The sequence below is a fragment of the Penicillium malachiteum genome, assembly GCF_028827825.1.
Source record: "Penicillium malachiteum strain IBT 17515 chromosome Unknown utg000002l:1.0-8849297.0:1.0-8852440.0, whole genome shotgun sequence".
In the NCBI taxonomy this organism is placed as follows: Eukaryota; Fungi; Ascomycota; class Eurotiomycetes; order Eurotiales; family Aspergillaceae; genus Penicillium; species Penicillium malachiteum.
In genome coordinates, this window is record NW_026643095.1 from 1,112,716 (window position 1) to 1,130,388 (window position 17,673).

At 45.0% G+C, this 17,673-nt stretch overlaps 6 protein-coding genes across 6 annotated transcripts; 3 read left to right on the forward strand and 3 right to left on the reverse strand.

The window, feature by feature from the left end:
- Nucleotides 1–6: 6 nt before the first annotated feature.
- Nucleotides 7–769, reverse strand: N7483_003468 (glycine decarboxylase subunit H; the record flags this gene model as incomplete). Its single annotated transcript, XM_057086905.1, has 3 exons — nucleotides 7–326; nucleotides 415–477; nucleotides 634–769. 3 exons carry the CDS (start codon nucleotides 767–769, stop codon nucleotides 7–9), a joined length of 519 nt encoding a protein of 172 aa, XP_056946734.1.
- A 240-nt stretch (nucleotides 770–1,009) lies between these two features.
- Nucleotides 1,010–1,547, forward strand: N7483_003469 (mitochondrial 37S ribosomal protein bS6m; the record flags this gene model as incomplete). The annotated part of the gene is made up of 3 exons (XM_057086906.1): nucleotides 1,010–1,033; nucleotides 1,112–1,143; nucleotides 1,208–1,547. 3 exons carry the CDS (start codon nucleotides 1,010–1,012, stop codon nucleotides 1,545–1,547), a joined length of 396 nt encoding a protein of 131 aa, XP_056946735.1.
- A 597-nt stretch (nucleotides 1,548–2,144) lies between these two features.
- Nucleotides 2,145–3,290, forward strand: N7483_003470 (acyl-CoA thioesterase; the record flags this gene model as incomplete). Its single annotated transcript, XM_057086907.1, has 2 exons — nucleotides 2,145–2,366; nucleotides 2,442–3,290. The coding sequence occupies 2 exons, from the start codon at nucleotides 2,145–2,147 to the stop codon at nucleotides 3,288–3,290; spliced, it is 1,071 nt and encodes a 356-aa protein (XP_056946736.1).
- Nucleotides 3,291–4,220: 930 nt separating this feature from the next.
- Nucleotides 4,221–5,627, forward strand: N7483_003471 (esterase/lipase family protein; the record flags this gene model as incomplete). Its single annotated transcript, XM_057086908.1, has 3 exons — nucleotides 4,221–4,262; nucleotides 4,375–4,523; nucleotides 4,598–5,627. The coding sequence occupies 3 exons, from the start codon at nucleotides 4,221–4,223 to the stop codon at nucleotides 5,625–5,627; spliced, it is 1,221 nt and encodes a 406-aa protein (XP_056946737.1).
- A 1,628-nt stretch (nucleotides 5,628–7,255) lies between these two features.
- On the reverse strand, nucleotides 7,256–8,367 carry N7483_003472 (chitin synthase export chaperone; the record flags this gene model as incomplete). The annotated part of the gene is made up of 3 exons (XM_057086909.1): nucleotides 7,256–7,438; nucleotides 7,493–8,064; nucleotides 8,130–8,367. The coding sequence occupies 3 exons, from the start codon at nucleotides 8,365–8,367 to the stop codon at nucleotides 7,256–7,258; spliced, it is 993 nt and encodes a 330-aa protein (XP_056946738.1).
- An 8,666-nt stretch (nucleotides 8,368–17,033) lies between these two features.
- Nucleotides 17,034–17,543, reverse strand: N7483_003473 (uncharacterized protein; the record flags this gene model as incomplete). Its single annotated transcript, XM_057086910.1, has 1 exon — nucleotides 17,034–17,543. The coding sequence occupies one exon, from the start codon at nucleotides 17,541–17,543 to the stop codon at nucleotides 17,034–17,036; it is 510 nt and encodes a 169-aa protein (XP_056946739.1).
- Between the last annotated feature and the right edge of the window lie 130 nt (nucleotides 17,544–17,673).

Here is a 17,673-nt window from a genome sequence, read left to right on the forward strand (position 1 = left end):
CATACTCTAGTGCTCGCCGTCAATGGTCTCGAGGTAAGCAGCCTCGTCCAGGAGAGCATCAATCTCTGCGGCATCGCTGACTTCAATCTCCGCGATCCATCCCTCGGCCTCGGGGCTAGAGTTAATGGTCTTAGCGTTATCCTCCAGGACGGCGTTACCACGGATGACGGTGCCAGCGATGGGAGAAAGGACATCAGAGGCCGACTTGACGGACTCGACGGCACCAACGGGCTCGCCAGCAGAGATCTCGAGACCCTCCTCGGGGAGCTCAACGAAGACGACGTCACCGAGGGACTTGGCGGCGTAGTCAGTGATACCGATCTTGGCTGTATGAGATTGGGATTAGTTAATTGTTCGAGGCGACGATCTTTCAAGTGTCAAGACACAAGATAGGGATAGATGCAATAAACTAACCAGTCTTTCCGCCCTCGGCGAGCTCAATCCATTCGTGCGACTCAGTGTACTTCTTCAATTGAGCTGTAGATGGTAATTCATAGCTTGGTCAGCGTCATCTTCTCAACAAATACTCGTCAGGAAGCTTGCAAAGGCTCCAATGATCACACATAATAGTCAATTTGCACAATAATTGCTTCTACGACGCCAATGGGCAGCTTTGAGGGCATCTACACTCACCAAGAGGGCTCTGAGAGAAGCTCCGGGTTCCCCGCGGGAAGCGGAAAGCAGGTGTAGCACGGCAGATAGGAGCAACAGGCTGCTGGGCAAGGGCCCGGGAGGCGAAGGGACGGAAAGCACGAGCAACGGAGGCCATTTTTGAAGTGATTATGGAAAGATTGAAGAGTAAAGAAGAGAGAAAGAGGGGAGATGGTGGAGTTTAAGAAGGGAAAGGAAGCGCGGTGCTTCCCCGGCGGAGGCAAGATGTACTGATAAGGGAATTCTGCCAAGACTGATAAGGATTCCGACTTCGATCGGATTTTGCGCGCTCAAGGAGAGATCTGTCGGGTCCGTCTTCCTTCAATTTAATCGAGATTCTACACCACTCCTCGATACGATGCTATACGAATTGATTGCAATTGTATGTTCCCATTGACTTTGCATATTAACGTGATGCGAAAATTCGGGTTGCGAGAAGCTAACCAATCTCTTTCTACAGGTCCGCCCGGGCAGCCTCAACGAGGTTCGGGAGTACGTCCCATCATCAAGGTCCTGATTATTTCGCCATCGACCTGTCAGCTAATTTTATCTATAGAATTGCCCGTAACGCCGGCGCCCAAGTTATCCGCTCCGGCGGTGTCGTTCGAGGATACACCAACTGGGGCACTTTCCGCTTGCCCAAAGTCACCACCAAGCATCAAGCTCGATACAGCGAGGGACATCACTTCATCATGCGCTTTGATTCCTCAGGTCCCGTTCAGGCATCCGTCCGCCGTACCCTTGGTCTTGACCCGCGTATGATCAACTTCTCAGTCGTGAAGTTGGGTGACAAGCTCGCGGAGGTGAAGGATGTTGAGGGCAAGGCTGGATGGAACAACGTTCGCAGCATCAGTGATACCATCTCATCGCCTCAGTCTAGAATGTCTGAGTTTTGATTTCGTTTCTTTTCTTCATCAAACCGTTGCGATTACATATGGCGGTTTGGTGATTGGTCTTCAGCGTCTCTATTCTTTTGTATTGTGTAACATTACCGCATGGGGATTTGGCACTACTACTCAACACTGTCAGCACAATTGGCGCATCCTGTATAAAATTTCAATCTGATACCATCTTTTCCCAATTCAATCTTATATCTAAAACAACAACACTAATGCACGCTAATTATCCACGTGATCTCGTACCCTGCCGAGGTTCTCTAGTACCCGAAAGTGTTAACCCCGGAAACCGATGAGTACTTCATTCTCCCCAGTTGCCCCTTTCTCTCTCTTCAAGTTATTTTATTTCTGCAGAGTGTCTCCTTCTGTCTTTATATCAATTATTGGTATATGCCAGTCTACTTGATTGATAAAAAGTCCAGGGCTTCAATCAAGGGTACCTTTCTGCACCGGATCTAGACCCCCATATTGCCAGTGGAAATTCAATTTCCTTCGACTTGAAAGATATTCTTCGGCTCATTTCCAACTTGAAATATTCTTAGTGTTGTTTCCGTGGCCAAGTGCACAGCAGGCACTGGCAGTGACTCCGATAACATCATGAGGGAATCCCCGTCTTCTTTTGCGGCGCTAATGGCGCTACAACGACTTGATGACACTGAGGTCAACAAGAGCAGCAGTGACCCTGAGAGAATTGAGCAATTTCAGTCTCTAGCTGCTCCTTATCCTCCCGGCCTCGGCAATCGAGCATTTGGAGGACATGTCTACGCTCAATCTGCTTATGCCGCCTCGAAGACAGTTGAGAAAGGGTTTGTTATTCATGTTCGTACGACCCTGCTTCAATAATGATCTCTAGACCATTGTCTATATTGAGAATCAGACTAACACCACAGTTAGGCTATTACGGGATCATTCATAGTAGGTGGACGCTTGGATATTCCGTACATATACACAATTCGACATGTCCGAGATGGATATATGTACTCCACGCGCGCAGTTGATGCCCGGCAAGACGGCAAGATATGCTTTTCATGCTTATGTTCATTCAAGCGTGATGAGGGATTCCAAGATTATCAACATCAACCACCAGCTGTACAAGACCGCTATCGGGATATTCTATCCGCAAAGCGACCTGAAGAGCAGGATATAAGTCATAGTGTTGATGTGGATTGGTGGATTGAAGCAGCGGACAAGGGTGATATCACCGAAAAGAAATTCCCTGGGCTTGATGTACGCAAAGTTGACATGCAAAATTTCAACAAAAGCGAGGAAATTAAATCAAACCCCGAAAAATATCGTCAGTTGATGCATTATTGTCTCAAAGGGTCCCCAGATGAACAAGCCGATGCGACACTTGAGGAAATTAGAGAACGAGAACTTGCTGGAGAGTATGATAATCTCTACGCATGCGCCCATATGTACGCAAGCGACAAGAATTCTCTTTTATTGATTCCGCGCGCTTTGGGTTTCACGCGTTGGGCAGAAATGGGCAGTCTAAGTCTAACTGTGATTGTACATCGTCATGGAAATCCGCTCCGCATGATTGATTGGGATGCAGTCTCCAAGAATGGTGACTCTAGTTTGCAGATGAAGTGGTTTATTCAAGAAGGATGGTCACCCCAATCAGCAGAGAATCGAGTTGTGCACGAGAGCCACTTATGGAATCATGATGGCAAATTGATTGCAACCTCAATGCAAGATGGTATGTTGCGGGTACAAAAATTGTCAAGCAGAGGAAAACTATGAGCTGCATATTATGTTCCAGAAGATGCATAGAATAGACCGGACCACGGTTGAAGTCCAAACTCAATTCAACACATATCAGAAACCGTCATTCCAACCAATAGATGATGAATCATACCAGTTGGTTCATATGTGTGTCCAATTATAGTCTGAACCCTGTTTCATGTCTACGGGTGTCCTGCACTGGATCCCAGTAGTAGTACGTCTCTATGCACGAAGTCATTATTAGCCCCTGCCTCTGTAATCAGGGCTAAGATTTCTTATATTCCAAGCCTTTCTAGACTAATATGATTCTCCTTATCCCAGATTTGAATCTCTACTTACACTTATTATCGTGGCCCTTAAGCGGCTGTTACCCAGGTTCACATACAAAATTTTGACCAATAAAACTAGTAGCTAATTAACCCTAATTTTAAAATCAAACTATATAATAGCCACCTCAATCATAATTTCAACCATACAGACTAACTATCAATCTCCAAAACCTTTTCTCAGGATCTCAAATAATTGAGATATCCTAACTTGGGTCTAGAGATCTACATAGCATATGTTCCTGCATCCAAAGTCTAGATAAAACGCCATTGGACCGTAGATTAATCCAACAGCATGTATTGACCTCAAGTAGCTTCTAACTCTCCCGTTGATTGAATTCAATGTATCTTCCCTTCCTGAAGTCTCTCCGAGTATAGTAATCACGTAGATGGAGTGAAGAGCGACCCCCCACGCTGACATCCACACCGCCAGGCAGTATACAAGTGACGTAACGATCCCCACATCTCCACATTTTCCCTTTCTTCATCTACAATCTCGCGTCCGCGACAAGCCTCATCAATTCCTGGATCGAGCGCATTGTTTTTTCAGATTCCGCAAGGCGGTTGTGTTTGAGTAGATCTTCTTGGTTGCTCCATGGCCGCCATCAAACCCAACTCCAATATGCACAAAACAATCCTTCTCGTCTTTGTGCACGGCTTTAAGGTAAGTTGGCGATCCTGCCTGGTTCACAAGCTCACTTTTATTTGTGATTTCAATCCAATCCCCCATTCATATATTGTTCAAGAGCCCACCTTATCTCTGGATCTCTCTATAGGGAGACGATGTCACTTTCGGAGACTTCCCTGAGCATTTCCGAACTATGTTGAGTAACAAATACCCTCACGTCACGGTCGCAAAGGCTGTTTACCCCAAGTACGAGACCCGTGGTAGCCTGAATGAATGTGTGGGCAAGCTCCGTGAATGGTAAGATGGGCCTGATCATCATATCTCAAAATTTGTCTAAGGTATCAAGTTTTGACCCCTTTTTATGATGATAGGCTCCAAGATAAGGTGATCGACATTGAGGTTGCTAATGAGAACCATTCTCCGACCATTGACTCATCTGTTTATGTTATTCTTGTTGGACACTCCATGGGTGGGATTGTGGGCGCCGACTTGCTTATTCAACTGGCCAATGAGAAGCCTGTCACGGGCAAATTACCTGATGGAATGAAACCTGCCAACACCATGTTCCCGAAGATCAAAGGTTTAATTGCCTTTGACACCCCTTTTTTGGGGATCTCTCCTGGTGTTCTCTCATACAGTGCAGAAGGCCATTACCAAACTGCTTCCTCAACCTATAATACCATCTCCGGAGTTGCGAATCGCCTTGGCCTTGGAAGCAGCAGCAGCAAGCCGAAAAACCCAGCCGCTGACGACCCAACATCTGACAATGCCGCTGTATCTGGCTGGGGGAAGATGGGCAAATACGCCATGTATGCTGGAGCTTTGGGAACTGTCGCAGCTGCTGGTGCGGCAGCCTATGCTAACCGCCAGAACATCACCGAAAGCCTCGGCTGGGCATCCTCTCATCTCGAATTTGTCGGCTGTTTAACCCAGCCACGAGTCCTTGAAAAGCGACTCAACGACTTGGCTGACCTGCCCGAGAGAAAAATCGGAAGCGTCAATTTCTTCACTTGCCTGGGTACTGGCGCCAAAGAGCTAGTCACAGATTCGGACGCCAACCAGTCGCCCTTCGCCCGGCGAATCGTCCGACCCACACAGCGCACTTTCTGCACGCTTCCTCGCGACGTTGAGAACAACGTCGAGCAGAAAATCGCTGCACTTCAGTGGATTAAAGCGACCAACAACCAGGCGTCTGATGAAATCATGGCGCATACGACCATGTTCATGCCGAAGAAGAATCCCGGCTACCAGGAGATGCTTCAAAGCGCATGTGTAGCCGCGGAGATCTTCATCGATACCCCTTGGTACAGTTCTTCTTCCCCGCTCAAGCAGAAAAAGCTGAGCAAAGCTGACCAATCCGCGGAAGGTGATGACTTCGTCTTCGTGTCACACCGGCGGTAGATCCCGGTCGAAAACCGACTTAGGTCGGTATAATGTTCAGATGATGTGTTCTGCCTAGGAGGAGAAGGCAATAAGTATTTTTTCGGAATTTGATTTCACAATTGGAACCCCTTTATTATTTCCCTGAGGTTAAGGTTCCTCTGATAGACAGTGTTTATACTTCCGCTCAACCGTCTCTAATTCGAGTCACGCCAAGTGAGAACATTTAAACAGGCAGGTAAGATCAAGTCTTACTGATGAGCTCACTTTTCCATAGTGACTATCTGCTAACCGCAATCTCTAGGATATGAAAGTTAGCAAAAGTAGGAAACCTGAGTATGGAAAATGATCTGATAAGTAAGAAGCTCAGAATCCTGATAGACTTAAGAGAAGACGAAAGTAAAGGGTGGGTGTCTCTTACTTTCTTTAGCTCAGGTATGTTGATATAGACCAACCTCTCTCAGATCAACCTCTAACTGTGTGTGGGATTATTTCACTTGCTTCTAGCTTTCGTCTGATATCCTTCCCAGCCTCAGGCGATGATGGCCGATATGTCTATAATTTATTAGATCAAGAAGATAGTGATACGGCCTGAGATATCTTTTTACCTGGGTGGTAGCAGTACCAACCGCTTTCCCACAGGCACGTAATTATTCTTTCTTCAATATCCACGAGAGTCATTATAGTCCCAAGTCCTAAGCTAGGGAACTGATATGAATCGCAATCTTGAGGAAGTTCAGTCATCCACACACTTGGATAAATCCCGAGATAGGTGCATCAAAGGCAATTCAGCTTTTGATCTCTCGAAAAATCGAGTCGTCAGTTTCCACACCAGTCTTTTGCCAATCACATCACAGGCTTTTTACCTGCGTCCAGTTCAGACCCTCTGTGGTTTTGATGATACTGATATCGCAGACTCGGCGATGTTCGAAGACTTTCGCGTGGAATTTAGTTCGTTATTTCCAGCTTTAAACCCGTTCCGGTGCCCTGACTGAGACTGTGTCGGTATGAAAGGCCTTGGGATTCATTCAATAGCTGCCAAGGACATGGCATGTTGAGGTGATAGCCTGAGTGTGTGTTTCTGGAGGATCAGGTGATATCATGTTGGCCCGGCCCACTACTACTACTAAATATGGCGTATCTAGGTAGTACATATACCTTGACAAGAATAAAACCTTGGAACCAACCTTAAAATTAGAACATTGAACCAAATCACATGTGCAGCACCTGCCAGTGGGCAGCGGCATGTATATAGTCAAATGTACTAGTACACCCCGGAAAAGTCTCGATATTTGAATATTTCAAGTTTGTTATCACTACATCATATGTAGACACGGGGAATTATAATGTAAACCGAAAGCTGAAGAATCTCAACAACATAAAGAGCCATTACTCCCCAATGAGAACCTTGAAAGGCACCTAGGTAATATTACTATTAATCTCCAGATCCTGTACATATCCATGGATGACGTTCGCTCACCCTCCTGATACACGCTAAGTGCTAATGCAATATTATCGCTCATGCTTGTAGATGGCCAATATCCACGGTAACCCTGCTACTGCGTCTGGGTCCCAATTTAAAAAAAAAGTAACATGGAAAAAGAGATCGTTAAAATTTGTCACAAATACAGACCGGGAAGGGAAAACCGCTAGTAATTATGGTGACTGTAAGTCGACGCGCGGTGGTGTCCAGGTATGCTGGTGTATTCCGGATGGGTGTCGTAATAGACAGTCTGACGTCGGTCTTCTTCCGGCATATCTTTAACCTCCCAGGTATTTGGCTTGACACCGACGGAAAATTCAAGGTCTTCTTTAGTGATGGAATCCCAAAACTATAAATAGTGAGCTTCATATCCATATCAAGAAAATCGAGGTGCTGATCTTACCTTGTAGACCATCATGACTGCAAGCAAGTTACAGAAAGTGGCAAAAAACAAGCCGTCCAAGTAATGTTGGACATTGTTGCAGATGAGGTCACTGAATGCATAGAGGAGAACTTGGCCGACGATGAAGACCGCCACACCAAAGAGAATGTGCCCAAGTGGCCAACGTTCATCCAGGGTATTCACCACGAGCAAGATTTGCATAACGACATAGATCGTAAGACTTATTGCGTTCAAGAGGTAAAGCACGACGAACATCCCGACAGTGTTCTCGGGCCCCAGGCCACCCCATGACTTAAAGGTCAGCAGGGAGATGATGAATGTCATAGCAAACATGATGGCGGATGGGACACGAATCAACCAAACGGACAATGCGGTACCATCTTCGTACAATTGGAAGCCTACGAATCCGTTAACCAGCAGGCAAGTGCACAAAGCTGAGACCAAGCCATTCTGTATTGCCACGAAATAGGCAAATGGACCACTTCGTGGTGGAACCACACCGGCATCAATTATCAGGGAACAGACAGTCAGAGCGAAGTAGAGATAGAAGAAAGTGACAATCTCTTTGCGACCTAGTAGTAGAGGCGGGTTAGCAACATATCTCACTAGACCAGTCTGAGACAACTGTATAACGAACCAACAGCGGTGAACTTCGATCGAATATGTAATATCATCATCACTATCATTTTGAGTGCCATGATATGCATGAATGCGGCAGCTCCCTGAAATATCATCGTATTGGCGAGCTCGATATTCCGCGCATAACAGTTAGACACGATCCCTGTGGCCCCGGAAATCGATGAGGCCGGGCCTACCAGGAGGCACAAAGGCAATGGCGTCTTCTCGCATATCGAATTGTAATCTCCAAACCCCATGATGGCGATGGTTGTGCCGACGGTGATGACAACAAACAGTGGGTTACCTGTTGTGGTGGGCGGTCACTAGGCACTCCCAGTCAGTGGTCTCCACAACGACGGGCTGGAAGTGGGCACTAGTGGAGAGGGAAAGCGCGTGATGAGTTGACGACCACTAAGCCTTCACTGATCTCTCGATCTCCTCCAGCAGTTTTCAGTAAATGCAGTTTGTCCGACCCTGACAGTGATGGCAAACGAGTGAAATTGGGGGGTCGACGTTGGGTTTTCCTCAAGCCAAGAAGTTTGACTTTCAATTGTTGTTCATTCAAGCGAGGGGGTAAAAAGGGTCACCTGGTCTTTACTAAATTTAGACTAGCGTGACCATGTGGTTTCTCCCGCTGAGTCAGCTACGAATCTGGCAAAGCACGTGACTCGACCGAGTAAGCTCCAGGCTCCCGAGATTGACCCATGGATGATTAACCGTACAACTTCAAAGTTCCCAAGTACCTACTGACTAACATGGCTCCTGTGGCTTTGTTGGGAAGTATATTGAGACGCTAGGGAACACTAACGCAACCTCGGAATACTTGAGAATTTCAAGCCTCGGTGCCGACATCATGCACAACCCCCTCTTCCGAAGAGCGACTCCCGGAGCTGCACCCGAGACGGAGCTAACGAGGCAAGCTACTGGAGACTATCTCTTCTCACAGCTCCACAACCCGATAAACTTGGGGCTGGGGGACCAAAGCGGCGCCGCTCCGTATCGCCCCGGGTGTATGCCATTGGAGCTAGTTACCTGGCTCGGCCACACCATCCGCACACACATTGACGCCCTAGCAAGGCAAAAAAATGGGCCCATAGCTCATATGCCTCGGGAGAAATGAAATCTACAATGTTCTGGAATAAATGAAATTTTTCTCAATTTATTTTTTAAAAGACAAAAAAAAACTGTTCTAAAAAGAAAAGAGGAAGGTGACAAAAGACCTTTGCATGTGGATCGGTCACTTGTCTGCAGGCAAGACATCATCACTTTCTCCCCTTGTCGCACCATCTCGTGTTTCTCGCTTGCCCCGAACTTTGCCTCTTCAACGTGGAGTCTAGCGTATGATTGACTACAAAGATTCCACCCTTGTGCAAGTCTCTATCTGCTAGGACCCCCTTTCTCGACTATTTGTGCCGCACAAGCCGCAAGTAACGCAAAGCATCCCTGCATGGTTTTTTACTGTGACCAATTATTGATAGTCGGAGCTTTTTCAATGCCGATGAGCGGACTTCGTCACGCACAGTGGACCAAACAGCGATTAGACGACCGAATGACCAGTATCGAACCATAGCCTAAAGAGGAAATCTCTTTCCAGCGCTAGTGTGCGTCAGTGGGGAAATTACTTCTGGAGCTCGATCTGGAGAATGCCGAGCGAAAGCTCAAACCTTGTTTTGTGATTCGTGGAGTTGTCAAGAGCCACAATTAGGAACTTCTCTGGATGCCGGACGGAGATCGCGAGCTCGCCTCCGAGATTTTGAGTCCGCTGCCATCATTTACTACTACCCTGAACGACCCTGATTTGTCAATTCACTAGAATGACGCTTTTATTTGCCAAGACCTTCTATATACAAGGGTCCACGTCTTTTTTTTCCGTCGCCCATGACTCGTTGAAACTGATCACCTATACGGGGTAATACGTCTTGCTTCTATATTGCAATAATTCTTTATGCAAGCCTCTTCACAATGGCAAGTTGTGCCCATTCTTTTTTTTGGGCATCAATCAATCGGGAGATATGGATACCAGCGGAACGACGTTCGGCGCCGGACCAGCGTCTAAGATTGAAGCTCCATTCTTTTTCCTTTTTCCTATATTGCCATCATTGGTACGTAAACCTTGGAAGCAATGGGTCCATTTCATTTTATTAGGATGCCCAACGAGCCGCGTCCCCAATTTTCCACGAGGTTTGCCCAATCCCTCATGAACCAAACAGTTCAAGTTTATGCTCACTTGTCACCAGACGATCCCAAAGACAACAGTATACTTATCGCCTGACTGATTTGCTTTTTTTTCTTTTCTCTTTGCTAGTAACAAACAGAGATACTGGTTTGATCCCTGAAAATCCCCCGCCATCTTTCAATGTATAGGAAATTTTGCGCGAGATGACCACGTCTCACGACAGCGTGTATGCATGAAGATCCTGACTAGCGCCACGTGTATAGAAGAAGCATCAACGGCTGCGAGGAACCGCGTCGATCTCCCACCACATCCCGATACATGCTATGCCGAATAATGGACGGGTCTCACACGTCGGAAGAGTGGAGGAACGGATGAGAGAATAGGCTGATCCCTGATAGTCTTGGGCAAATTTCCGAGTTATGGTCCTCATTCTTAAACGGTCATCCACAATGATCAAAGCCACTTTTTTTTATTATTATTTTTTTTTCTCTTCATGCAGGACCCGCTTCCTGACAAGGATTGAATATTTTTATTTTTATTTTAATTATATTCTTTTTTTTTCTCTTTATTTTTTTTTTTGTTGTAAAACGATGATATTTTATTGATATTTATTTTATTCTTAATTTTCACAGGTTAGAGAGAGAGGACACACAGTGGGGTGCAGGGCTTCCCGACGCTACTTGTGTAGAATTACTTGAGTACTGTAGATACTTGCTCCGTACCAACACCCATCAGGTATCAAATTATGTGGAGCAGAGAAATTTTTCTACAGTACTTTACAATTGAACGAAGTACGCGGCATCTGTGTGATTCTTCCCACTATTATTTTCCCTTGATTTCCCACTTCTTGAATGCTATGACCGAAACGACTATCGTCCCATCGCCACCATCTTCTAGGACTATATTAAATCCCCACGACTTCAAACCCCATTGATCAGGAGTCCTACTGTCGCACACAGTTTTTTTATCTTTTATCACTCCTGTGAATCGGAGTATATAATCTCCTACTACGTGGACTCATTTGGCTCATTTGGTCTTCAACCTTGGAAGTTTCTCTCTCCAATTCAACCTACGGGACCCTCAATGGGACCAAAATGTGCAGCTATTTCAAAAACTATTACATTTATAGCAGCTGCCAAAACCCCGCCGCACACTTTATCCGCACAGAGTTGGACGGAGAAAATGACTATCACTGCTCAGATGGACCTCATGATCGATTCATTGTGGTTGTAGGCAGATGTCTCCTTTGCAGTCGTTGAAGAGTACTTGAGAGCAACCGCGCAACCCATGATTTCTTTTTACGGGCCTCTCTCTTTTACCTCTCTCTACCTCTACCTCAACATCCGGATACCATTATCACTATCTTCTACTTTTGAGCGTATTTCGGTCTAGCGTGTGCTTTTTTTTTTTTTCTTTTTCTTATCCTCCTTCCTTATCCTTCTTTTCGCCGACCCGCCGTTCTTGCACATTGCATTCTAGCAATGCAGCTAGGAACTATGATTCGGCTTCAGCCGACCCTCTTTGCAATACCCACACCTACTCCGCCGCTCTCCCGAACCGATGACGATATTGATGGAGTCCTTAATTTGAAATCATCTATTCGTCAAACCCGCCCTGATCAACATTTCTTTTCTTTTACACTCTAAGGACGATGATTCGAGGGCCGTCCCGATTTAAAGTTTGTGCCCTGGAGGTACTTGGACTTTGCCCGAATCTCCCGGCAAGTTCTGGCCTCGTTAAGGCCTGTTTGTTATGCTGCCTTTTTTTTTCTTTGTTTCGTTCCGAGCGTCCTACCACTGTTATCCATTTTTATTGTTTTCTTTGTTGCCGCATGGTCTGGAGTCAAGGGGATTCTGCCTTGTGTTCAAAGTTGGTGCCATGGTAGACCGATGGCCAGAAACCCTGATGTACTTCTGATTTTTGGGCCCCTGACAAAATTGTTTCTTTTTTCTTTACTTTTTTTCGGGATGAAAATTTCTTGATGGTTATCACATCTTATGGGATGTGTAGATGTTCTGTATGATTATGATGTTGAAGTTATATGGTCTTCTTACATATTCCATGTGGTATCTAAGTACGGAGTATACACACATATTAACCTTTGAGTCTTCCTCATGAAAGTAAAAAAAAAGAAAGGAATCACATGCTATCAATAAGATAGTCTCTTAATCTATGAAATTCAAAATTCTAACACTTTCTCATCTCCCCATGGGCTCGGACCCGATAAAACACTCACCACGAAGGTGGAAATAATTAAAAAAAAAAGAAAAAGAAAAGAGGGAATTTGTCGATTAAGGTCTGGGTCCAGGGGGGCCCGCACGGGCAACGTGGTTCTACTATTTCCCCATCAAATCCCGCGGTGCGTATGCCAGGGGTGGGAAGGGGTCCCAGCCCAGTATTTCGTAGAATGACGACTACTAGTAGATAATAAAGTACAAATCGGCGAAACGCCGGACGTTGAGATCAATCTTTTAACCCGCTCCCCACAGATAATATAGGGGGGGAAAAGAAGGGAAAAAAAGTTACACCTCCAGACAAAGGAATGGCGTCTCCATAATCATATCCACTTCTTCCCGCTTGTCGACAACGTTGCCAAGGATCAGGGGGTTTAGTTTTTTTTTCTTTCGATCGAGTCCGTGCTTCTTTTTTTTGTTCCCTTAGAGGCACAAAGTACTCACGTACATGTACATACATGAAGCACGCAGTAGTGGATGTGGGAGGGGCAAGTCCGACCCCTCTAGGCTGCCATTAAGAATCAACTAGAACAGAGCTTCTAGGCCAAAATTGAAATACCATTCCAAGCCCCATTCCTGAAGAGGTTCTGCCAAGACTTATTTCCATGCAATCCCACGCAATCTCCGAGCGATTGGGGACAAGTGGGTTGAAACGAAGCTTCGCCGCAGAATGCCGGCCCCCCCTAATGTACTCAGGGATCGTCGACGGATCTTCTGGGGACAGATTTACCACCTAAGAAAACTATCTACGTGTGGCCATTCGGCATTCACGGACGGCTCAAGTGATATCAGAACGTTCTATAGCACTCTAATATAGCCATGAAGTGTGTCAAGTCAAAGCTTAATTGATAAGCGAAAAGGTAATAGAGAGAGGGAGAGGTTGGAGGTACATGTATGTGACATGACCCGGGCATCATTTATCCCGGTCAAGCGGGAAGGGCGACAAAGACCCTCTAATTAGTGCGAATGTAATGTACATCTTGAGCAGGGGTAGAAGTCAATGATGCAATCGTACCTATAAAAGGATCGCGGGATTGAGGAGTTTAGGGCTTTATACGATTACGGAACTCGGATACTCGAACTCGGATACTAGATTTAGATTGCGGAAAAAGGGTTGGGATTAGACCGGTGATTAATTATAGACTCTGCCTTCTATTTAGTACTAGTATTTCCGGAATACACCCGATACTTGGATAATTCAAGTTCTCAAGTTCTGGATATTGAGAATCAATGTTAATGTTTAGATCACTAAATCCTTTCGATTGCGCTAGTAGGGATAATAGCCTTGCCACCTAGGCATAAACCTTGTCTAAAACGAAACAAATTCTAATTCTAATCTTTTCAAATCAATGTTTAAAGAAAACTTAAAGATTTCAACATTTTAGGTTAATGTTTCAAGGTTGAACGTTGAAGCCCTAACTCTGTAATGTTAGGGGGTATGAAGTACATACTCAGTGCCCAGAATCTTCTCCAAAAAGTAAATTTTAATCACTGGCACGGATATACTTCGTACTAATAGTCACATATTACCCGGCGCTAAACCCACAAAGATGTGCAACTTGAATGTACGAATCATGCCTTGCATAAAAGAATGCACGGAGAAATAGGTCATGGTGCTCGCTAAGATTCCAACGCCCAAAAATACTGTACAGAATAACCATTTGAACAGATCAAACGAGCTTGAGTTATCACTGCCCAGTGTTCAGGATTATTTACGAACCCTGTATTAGGATGATCAGCAGTTCAAATTTTTCGGAAAGCTCTTTGATATATCGGATATTAATTAAATACTGTGACTTGTATAGCATCTCCATAATTTTGAATTGAATTTCTTTCAGTGAAGATTACAACCTGCCGGCGGCTTTATCGGGTAATGCTCATGCATGTTGATCTGAAACCGTCAAGGTCCACATACTGCATGCATGATCCTTGGAAGGCACAGGAACGGTCGCAGAGTACTCCCTAAGTAGTACATAGCAACTGTGGACATGCAACGTGCAACATTGAATCTGCCGTGTTTATACCCGTTCTATAACCCCTTTCACCTTAACTACCGGTTTTTTCGTCGCAATCTTTTTTTTAATTTAATTTAATTTTTTCTTTTCTTTTATCTCATATCAAGTCCAAAATCAAGCACGTTGACCCTCATTATTATGTCTTAAACTTTCTTCCTAAAGTTCTTATGTATTAACCATATCTGGTCCTTACTCCGTCTCGCATTTCCGGTACTTGTGAAATAGCTTCGGTGGCTTGGCAAAAGTGGCGTAGTCAATGCCCAGGTGCCTCGTTACGAAAGACCGACACTACAAATCTGCCATTTGAATGCCAGTGATCAGCCACTATGGAGTGGCGTATGTACTAATATGGGGGACTCGAAACCCGTCCAACTGCAAGAACCAGCATCTCCACGGGTGTCTACTTAGTAGGTAGGCTAGTGATTGGCTTGGAAATATCCGACCAGTCGTGACTCGACGTGATTTGTACTAATATAAGAGACGTGTCCATTTCAAATTGTGGCTTGCATTGATTTTCCAAGGTTCTCACTAAGTAAGCGTAAGAATCCTCCTTGAAACCTGTCATCATGCATAAAATCTTTAAAAATCCTCACCAGTCGGCTCATCATAAACCACAAAATTGCAACAAAGAGGAAAAGCTTTCGGGACTCCCGCTATCATGTGGGCCTTGAGGTTATTGTGACGTGCTTTTTCGGCTACGCGATGTACTTTTGTCGACCCGCTTTCATACAAATATCCGAACTACGAGCCTAGTCTCTGGAGTGGGTGGGTTTAGCCGAAGGAATTCAGTCTACTCGGCAAGTTTCCGCAAGGAAAAGGATTGATCGTGCATGAAATTATCCCATTTAGCTCATTTTTCTTCTCTCATGTCAATCCTTTTGTCTTTTTCAAGGAATATCATATGACATAGAAAACGGGATCGGTTATCGGATGGCAAACAAGCATCAAGCCACGAATCCGGAAACTTTGACAAATCTGAGCCAATCGAGCCCATAACTCAATCTCCCCACTTTCTGAATATGATGAACTTGAATAAACTTGAAATATCAGTATAAGAAAAGTTCTTACATGTTTCGTGGACGGAATAGATCTGATACAATGTTGCCTCCACTCTGACCTTATCAAAGCGGTCTGTGCGATTGCAAGCTCTCGGTTGAGCATTACCGAAACCCCTGTCGTTATCCACCTTTTTCCTGGGAGGCACCACATTGTACGTAACCCTCTGGAGACGGGATTCATTAAATGTCACAAATGTTGATCAATGCAGGCAGAACAAGGCACAATGAACAGGATTTTGCGGGGTCTCGTCTCGTTGACCCGGCCAATGTGACCTTGAAGCTCATTATGTATTGACCAATCCAGGATTATACGCACTATCTCGGGACCAGCCGAATAATAGCATTGACTACACTAGCACAGCTCCTATGCTAGACTCGTCCTAGCCTTGGTATTATAGTTACCGAGGGAGAGAACATAACCTTGGAACAGAAGGGAAGCACGGGAGGAGATCTCCATTTCCTTAACTCCCCGTTCTCACTAACTTAGCCCCAGACGATGTCCACTTCTCTTTGTCCCCACACCTTATACTCGGCCTATCTCCGCGAGATTAAAAGATCATCAGATTGAAGGACATACATACTCCGTAACCCGTTCAGCTGAACAGAATGTTGCTCAATACAAAGTCTTCAAGTTTGTTCTAACATTCGTCATGACCAGAATCTTGGAACTGCGAGCTTTCAAATTGGAACTAAACTAGTGTCCGAAACAAATACCAACAAGAAATATTCTCATTCGACAAGAATCCTTCAGACCCTTGAAAAGATCGACAACTGAACAAACAAATCAAGTGGAAAGAAGAGGGGAAAAAAAGTCCAACACGGCATGATCCCTGTTCAATCACTGACACACAACGTCATTCTACATATGGTGTGGTATTAGTGACTTCGCAATGACCCAGGATTATTGCCTAATTCCCCACCTTATGACATTCAATCCCATACTAGACACAGTTTCAACTCGGATCAAATTCCACCAAATTTGTCCAATGTGCCTAAATATGACGAAATCTGCCGAGTTCCAGATGTTCAAGGTTATTCAGGATGTTTCAGGCTAAAGAAAAGCCTCATTTCACCCAAATTTCGAATGCATTCAGCCTGAATCGATAAAGACTTTCCAAAAGCGTACTTAGTATCACGCAGGCTAGTATGTAAGGGCTCTGGTGAGGTGTAAGAACCTTATCAAGAACTTAAAGCAGTCTTAGCGCGTCGAGTGCTAACATGTTTTGAAAGATATCCGATTGGAGTATACCAGTGCCACCCAGTCGGAGCGTGATTGTACTATACACGCCAAGGATGGTAGTTCAAATATGGCTAAATTGGTTTATTCAAATGTTGAATTACTGGTTCAACCTTGAAGTGCTAAAGTTCTTAAAAGAATCGATTCAAAATTCAATAAAATCCAGGCTAAAGATATAGACTTCTTGATGGAAGCGTGACTCATTAAGAGATGCTCCTGAAATCAGTAGGTATGATCCCTCCTGGCTTCGAGCGTTTAACGTAAACAATATACACAGGATACGTCTGCGTCGCATTCATAGAGCGCCCTCTCCCCTCTCTTTCACGTATGGCATCAAGTGCTGCAGGCTTAAGAACGGTTTGTACCATCTGAGCCACCTCAGCATATCCTTGCTCTTCCTGCTTCAAGCTCAAAGAGTCCTTCTGCCGCTTATGGATCCGGGTCTTCAAATCGTCAAGGAAGCTGAATTCACTCTCTCCATCTCCAACGTAAAGCGTGGCTGTACCGATCTGTTCGCGTAACTTGGGCTGTTCTTTGGCTCCGTAGTGGTTGAATTTGGTCTGGGAGGGTGTGAAGCCGAACTGTTCGGTGGTACCGTTCTCGGGTACAAGATGAAGAACAGTGATTGTGGCCCGAGGACCAAAGTTGCCAATAGCGATGAGTGCTGAAGGATATGTAGATGGGGTGAATATGTTTTTGAAACTTGCAAGCATGATTATGGGACTTGAAGATTATTAAATGAAGGGATATTGATTGATTATTAACTTGTACATTCAAGTTTATGACTCCCGAGGTCTCAACCTTGGAACCTTGGAAATGTCATAAAGATTGATACCTAAATGT